At 38.0% G+C, this 7598-nt stretch overlaps 1 protein-coding gene across 1 annotated transcript in view; it reads left to right on the top strand.

The window, feature by feature from the left end:
- Positions 1–64: 64 nt before the first annotated feature.
- The window catches only part of TMEM19 (transmembrane protein 19), a 14598-nt gene continuing 7064 nt past the window's right edge, over positions 65–7598 (top strand). The window contains exons 1-2 of the mRNA XM_009327546.1: positions 65–214; positions 7022–7135. Coding sequence (XP_009325821.1) covers positions 85–214; positions 7022–7135 — 244 coding nt within the window. The 5' untranslated portion in view covers positions 65–84. The remainder of the gene's footprint in view (positions 215–7021; positions 7136–7598) is intronic.

Below are 7598 nucleotides of genomic sequence, written 5' to 3'. Positions count from 1 at the left end.
GGAGGAGGAGGAGGTAGCAGCAGCGGTGTCGCTGATGCGCTGTGCCTTGTGCTTCCCCACCAGGTGTTCTCCCTCTGGCTTCCTATGTTCTATTACCAGGAGGATTTCTTCAGAGAGTACCTCAAGATGATGGCGAATATTGTCGTCCTGAACTTGCTCATTTGTATTTCTCTGGCTTTCTGGATCGTGTCCATGACTGCGAGTACGTACTACGGTGAGTCCAAAGGCCGGGGGGCCCTCCCGTCTAGGCCCTGCAGGCTGGTGGGGGTAGAGGATTGGAAGAGGGGTGTGCGCAGCCCCTTCCATCGTCGTAGAGCTGAAAACCTCAGTCTTGACGGTAGCTGATGATGGTTTAGAAGGTGTAGCTACTGTACCCTTCTTTGCAGCTCTGCTCAGGGATCCCGTTGAATTTAAAATGTTGGTATCCGTTGTGATTTACCTCCCTAAAAGAATGCAAATACGATGAAAATCAAAAAGTGAAAAGAAAGAGCGAGCTGATAGATGTCTTTATCAGGGGAAGTAATGACAGCACGGGAGGAGCGTGCCAGCCTTCAGAACAGTTTTAGGAATGCATGTGCAGCCTTTGAACAGGGCACGCAAGAAGCATTCCTTGGTCAAGGAACAGAGAAACAGGGGAAACGGTACAAGAAGAGAGGGATGTATGCATGGAGCTTCTGGCATGGGTGTATACAGTCAGCTCTGTGTTCTGTTTGGGCAACTTAGGCAGGCTGTGGGTTAGTTGTGTGTAGCTGCAGGGACACTAGTACTTTCTTGTCGTCTATCATTTCAGTTTAGCACCATTTTTACAGCAGTGTGCAAAAGCAGCAGTACTGCCTTCAGCATCAGTTCAAGCCTAGAAGAGTTTAACAGCTTTTCCAGGACACGTAAAGACCTGTCCTTAAGATCTCAGCCAGTTTCATCCAGGAAGAGCTCCAGTGTCATTGCAGTGTTGCCGAGAGTGCCTAGGGATGCAATGTGAACACCCTCAACTGCCTAGTGTCACCTGGATCCAGAAGACGCTAGAATAAATATCCCACCAGTATAAGCTGACTTTTACAGTGGCAGCTGGATGTCTCTGCTCAGTGTTTTTCAGTGCTTCGGGCTCTAGGATGGGGTATTAGTCCTGGTACAGCGTTAAATCTGTGTTGTCTGGACACTTCTACTTTGGCTTGTAGTGAGGTGCCAGACACATAGAAGGTACGCAGAAGCAGGCTTCACAGCCAGGTTTTGTTTGTGTCATTTAGAGCTAGCCAAGTTGGATTTAAACACGCAACTTCATGTGTGCATGTCTGCTCTCTATAGGGATAGCTCTCTGAGTTTTGCCTCTAATTAGGGTATTCCGGTCCTTGCTATCTAACGTGACTGAGAATTGACAGCGTAGAGTAGAGAGGCCTGATACCAGGTAAATCGGGATAGGGACTGATACAAAGGAGGAGACTGCAGACAAATCCTCCTTTTTGTGGAGAATGATTATGGAACAAGAAGGACGTAACAACTTTTGTTGTCCATTTGCTTGAGACTAGGGAAATTTTTTTTTTCTGAGCAGGTGAATGAAGTGTATAGTAGGAGTGGGCTTAATGAAATGGGAGTGATAACTTATTTAAGTTCAGCCCATAAAAGCAATCAAATGCACAGTCCTTAGCCATAAATATAAAAATACTACAAACATACATCTATTAATTTACAGTTTATAGTTCATAGTAATGCTTAAGCACCAAACAGTGACCAAAATGTTGATAAAATGGGAGTATTGAAGAATCCATAATAAACCGATGAATGTGTTCTATCTTAGTCTTAACTGCTTACATTTAGTAGTAATTTAGTACCAATACTTTTCTCCTCCGCCCCAAGGAAATACAAAAAGGTCAGCTTAAAAATGACCTTAAAAAGATGAAAATTCTGTTTGTTAAGCAACCAAAAAGAACTCCTTTATGTTCTCGTACTGCTCACACTCAAGTTACTATCAAGAACCTTCTTGGTTTGTGATAAGCAATACTCGACTAGAGCACTGGAGATTGCTTCATACACAGCCGGTGTTTGTCATCTGAGTTTTTGAGTCAACTCTTGGCTGCAGGACTCCCTTGCACACCTCCTGCAGCATGGGAGCTTTTCAGTACACAGAAGAGAAGTTTTAGTCTTGTGAATCTTTGTGCTTGCAGTGACAAGTGTTTTACTGTGAAATATGTTTGCCCTATTTTGTACCAGGGAGCCTGCAAAGCTCTAGGTACTGCTGATGCAAAAGTTTTTGGTGAAAACCATCACATTTAGCTTTCCAGCAAGACAAGCTGCTATGCCTATGCGAAATCTTTCTTCTATGAGTTTCAAACCCACTTTAATTCTAGACTTGTGATGTCTTACACTCCTCGTATAGCAGATGTGATAAATAACTTCTCATGATTTTGTATTTTTTAGCTCAAAAGCTACATTAACAATTAGCTTTACTTTTCAAAAGTTCGTGGGGTTTTTTTAACAGAAACTGTCACTTGAAATCTTACTGAGATGGTAACTTAAAGTACATTTTTGAGAGCCTTACAGCAAGTTCAAAAGGATTGAAAGGCCTGATTTTCTTTAGAAAGCGGTCATGCCACTTTCACCCAGTAGACTGGCTTTCTTGTTATTTTTCTGGTAGTGAAATTCTGTCAAAGTAGTGTAGTTCAGGATATAATCAATAGCTTTCCTGTCTCTCTGACTGCAAAGATGGAAGACTTTTAAACTGTAGTATTAAGGAACAATTTCTTCTCAGACTTTTAAATTTCAGTATTCTCTAAGATGTACTTTTGGCATCCTTTGCAATGAAATTTGTGTCTTCCAATTTAAAGTCAAAATGAGGTGATAGAATATAAAGGTTGTAAGAATCTTACTGCTAAGGCAGTAATTTATTGAGTCAGTTTTATGATTAAAATAATATACCTTTTAACTGGACAATAACAACTCCTTTATTAACTTTGTTAACTGCTTTTATTTTAGTAAGTGTTCTGGAATTTTAGAAGGAAACAAGTGTGTTTAGGACATTGATAAATGGTCTCCTTAGAAGATAAGTTGCTGTGGACACTAGTGCTTTATGGAATGGTGTGGAATTATGACAGCTGAGTGGCATATTCTTTTCCTGTTCTGCAAGCTTGTTTAAATTCAGATCATAGTGACCTGAATGACTAAGCAAAGGGAACAAACAGAGAACACAAGAAAAAGCTTTTTAGAAGGCTCTGTAGATACTTTGATGAGAAAATAGCTTGATTTTTTTGTATTCAGTTTTGTTTGTAAAAGTAAACCATTTACAGTTTTGAAAACCAGCATTTTTTTGTTTGGGAGCTGTTCAGCTGGTCTGTCTTAGCAGTTTAAATTTAATAATTGTCAGTGAAGAATATCATTAAAAGCAGTCCTTTCTTGTAAAGAGTTTTGGGTCTGACTAATTTCCAGTTAAATACTTCAAAAATTCTAAGTCGGCTTTATTTTCTGTGTAACAAGGAGGATAACAGGTGAGCCATTTTTGCATAGATGTTAACACTAGACCTGAAATAATTTATTTCTCTTCAGTTCCCAAAAAGCAGTATACTTTCCAAATACAGAAGCTTTGATTATGTAGAATTGCTTTCATATGAAAGCAAGGAATCGATAGATTTAAACCGTGCAATGTATTACAATTGTTAGCTCTGTGAGAGAACCAATAACCTACGATCAAATATTTGAATACCTGTAACACAGGAAGCTCAGTTTGATTAAATTATGTTGACCAGTAAACAAAGTAAAGAGGAAGCTCAGAGCTGTCTTGTTAATTTTGCCACCCCTAAATTCACACGTACTGTTCACTTAGCAAATATGTAAACCTAAAATCCATACTCATGGGAAATCATAAGGCAGGACTTGAGTAATGTGGCAATTCGGTTGCAGCTGCTGTCAGAGAACAAAAATCAGTGAAAAGGATTCCCCGACTATGTGGGGCACATTACCTCATAGAAAAAGAAGTGTATCTCCTAGCTTAAATACCTGTTCTCGGTCTATGCTGAAGATACCATGCCACAAAGAAAATAATTTCTCATGCAAATATGTTGTGCAAGCGAAAAGAAATTCTCTTGTCACTAAATCTGTTTGATTGCGCTGTTCTAGATAGGATTGAGAAAAAATAACAGGGAGGACAATGGAATGTAGAAGTGGAAAAGAATTAGTCTAGAGAATCCTCAGAGAAGAAAAAATTTCTGAGAGTAAATATGCATTACAAGACATGAAATTGTTGGATGTAGCTTGCTTTTCAACAAGTCTCTGTAATGCTCCAGACCAAAGTGTGCAGTTAGCTGTCTTATACTGCTGCCAGGTTGGGAAGAGGCTGTGCATGCATGTACAGTGGCAAGGGACTACGCAAGGCAAAGAGTAAGAAGTCTAAATCGTCTGTGATTCTCAGCTAAACCAAATTTTCTGTAGATTAGAGAAACAGACAGGACAAGGAGAACTGCACTAGATAACTTCAGGCTTGCTTGAGGATAAATATTCAGGTGGAAACTAGACTATATAACACCCAACTTGTATGTCATGTGGCTACCTTTCCTTAAATACAGAATTTATAGTGTGTATTATTCTTTATTAAAAATCATGATTTTGGGAACCCAGTGGCTTGCTGAAATAAGTTTAATTTTTTAAGTGTTCCTAGTTTCCTTTGTATGTTTCTAGGACTAGCCCTTTTGGTAAAAAACGTAGGGTTAACAAAGTCGTAAGAACATCCATTGTAAAGATAATGGATGTGTTCTCAGGTCCTGAGGGATACAAATTCCCTGAGACTCGCTGCTGTGGTGGAGAGAGGGACCCAAGAGCGTGGTTACATGGATAAAGGTGATCAGATAGTAATGCAAGAAAAGATGATGAGAAGAACAGGGAGCAGCAGGGCAAATACCTGTTTTACACCACAGCTGTCTGTAATTGATATACTGCATGACTGAAGAGATAAGTAGCCTGGTTCAATACAAGCAGGTAATCGGGGGAGGGGAATTAGACCATCCAGGTTACTTAATATATTCTCGTCTTTTTTTTGGAAACGAAAGACCTTTCACTCAGCCAAAAAATCAATAGATCGCTGGAAATTGTAAAATCTTGGGTTGTCTCTGCTATGAGTACTGCATGCACTTGCAGTCACCCATTTCAAAATGCCCATAGCAGAATTAGAAAGGAACAGGGAAGGCAGCAAGGATGATCAGAGCAGGTAACAGCATCCATTTGAAGAGGATATAAATAGGTAAAGATATTTCAGCATAGCAAGGGGACATCTATATAGGTCATGAGTGGCAGGAAGAATGTGAATAGGAAATCATTATTCAGTTGGTCGTAAAATTTAGCACGTGTCCGATGAAACTTGAGGCAGCAGGACCTTTGTTGTTTGGCTTTTTGAAAGGCCTTTTTCATACTAAAACCAGTATTCAGGTGCATGGGTGGTTGTGGAGATGAAAATTATAACTGTTTTTAAAAATGGATTGGACAAATATGTGGGGATTTTAGAAATGCCAACATAAGAGTTCCCAATAAAACAGGGAAGATCAGTCTGTATCTGTTCCTTACGCTCTTTCCTTGCACGTGTGCAGGTCACCACTGCCAGGTGGGATTTTGAGTCAGACTCATGTTTGGCTTGATCCAGTCTGGAAGTTCTTGTATTTTCAACCAAGTATAGTGTGGAAACAATCAGAAGGTTTTGGATACCAACAAAAGAGGAATATTTCTTTTTTAAAAACTGTAAAAGAAGGTCAAGCATCTAAACTTCCTTTCTCACATCAGCATAAATCATCAGTGATGCTGTGATTAAACTGATGGTTTGTTCACAGACCGGCAGAAGGACAGAATCAGTGTACAAAATAAATGTATATATGAACTGCCAGACTTCCTGCTAGTTTTACTGGATGACATCAAGTATCGCTGTAGCTCAACTAAGCATTTAACTGTATTACTGAATATGTAAGTTTTCAAAACTAGAATAAAAATGGTATCGTAGTAATGTTAAAGCATAGAAACACAGCCATTAGCTAGCTTATATGTGTGCTGACATCTTCTCTCCACATAGACATGAAACTACTTCTGAAGTCTTCTGTCAGCCAAGTAGCAGCAGTCCTTCTATTAACATAGTGTAAAATTCTAATTGGTGGCATAGACAACATTAGGTACATCCTAGGAATAATTCAGAATACATAGATGATGAAAAAAGTTGCCTGCTTTTCATAGCCAAAAGCTACCAAGCTAAAGCTTTTGATAAACAAGAATGACTTTTCCTAAAAACACTGGTGTTTGGGATGGCTTGAAAAACAAGGTAAAGCTTCCAATATATTGTTCTAATTTTCCTTCCATTACAATGCTAAAAAACATTAGTGACCATAGACACTGGTGTTCATTCTCTTTATTGCTGTCATATTTTCTGAAACTTCATCAAAAAAAGAATCATAGTAATAATAAAAAATTCAGATTTGTTATTGTAGTTACCAGAGAATCAGTCATAACATGATCTATGAGGGAAGATCTTGCACTAATTTATTTACTTAAGGTTGTTTTGCAGTCTCTTTACATGTTTTGTTAACTGGAATTTTAGTTTGAATCTTACTCATATTTGAAACTGAATTCTACATAACTTACTGTGGATGTATGGGTTGTTTGATTCCCCCCCCCAAAATCTAAACTTCTCTCTTCCATCCAAATCAAGTTCCAGCTGGTCTTAACATTTTGAATGCTAATTTTTGGAGTTTATAAATCCCTTTTAGAATGGAAAATATCACCATGTTTATTTCTTGACACATTTGCTATTTCTTTGTAATTAATTTTAGTTAATTTAATGTATTTTCTTTTTTCTGTGAAGGCTGAATGGAATAATTGCGTAGATATTTGCAGATGTTCTGGTCTTCCATTCATAAGAATATATTTCTTCTAAAGGGTAAAAGGTTTCATCTCTATTAAGATCAGATTTTAAATATATACTAGAAGGTAATTACTTTTAAGATATAAAGGCATTGAAAAGGCTTATAAGGATCATCTGTAACCATTTTATTTGATTTATCAGGTACTTTACGACCCATTTCTCCATGGCGTTGGCTTTTTTCAGTCTTGGTTCCATTACTGATTGCTACACAGGGTTTTAAGAAGAAGAGTCTTGATCACAGCGGTGCATTGGGAGGTACGTTTTTTCTGAGACTATTCAGCTAAACATTTAATAAACTAAATTAAGGTCCTTTTTATTGTATATAATATTCTTTTAAGACTTTCCTACCTAGTTCTATTGTAATAAAAGTATAAATGTAAGCATATATACCTTGAATTCATACTGATTTTTTTCTTATGCCTGTTTAAATAGTCAAGTTAATTTTCGCTGCTGTTTGTAATTAATTTGATTAATATTGTCATTGGATTATATAAACCTCTAAGATTGTTTTAAACTTTAGTACAGCATGTGGTTAAATCACGTTTTTGTTTGACATATAGATGGGTTCTGTCCTGGTTTTGGCAGGGATAGAGTTGATTTCCTTCCTAGTAGCTGGTACAGTGCTGTGTTTTGGATTTAGGGTGAGAACAAGGTTGATAACACTCCGATGTTTTAGTTGTTGCTGAGCAGTGCTTACACTAGTCAAGGACTTTTCAGC

This window comes from Pygoscelis adeliae, unplaced genomic scaffold (genome assembly GCF_000699105.1).
Source record: "Pygoscelis adeliae isolate BGI_AS28 unplaced genomic scaffold, ASM69910v1 Scaffold113, whole genome shotgun sequence".
Taxonomy (NCBI): Eukaryota; Metazoa; Chordata; class Aves; order Sphenisciformes; family Spheniscidae; genus Pygoscelis; species Pygoscelis adeliae.
Note: the sequence above shows the minus strand (reverse complement) of the source record. Positions and strands in the feature narration are given on the sequence as shown.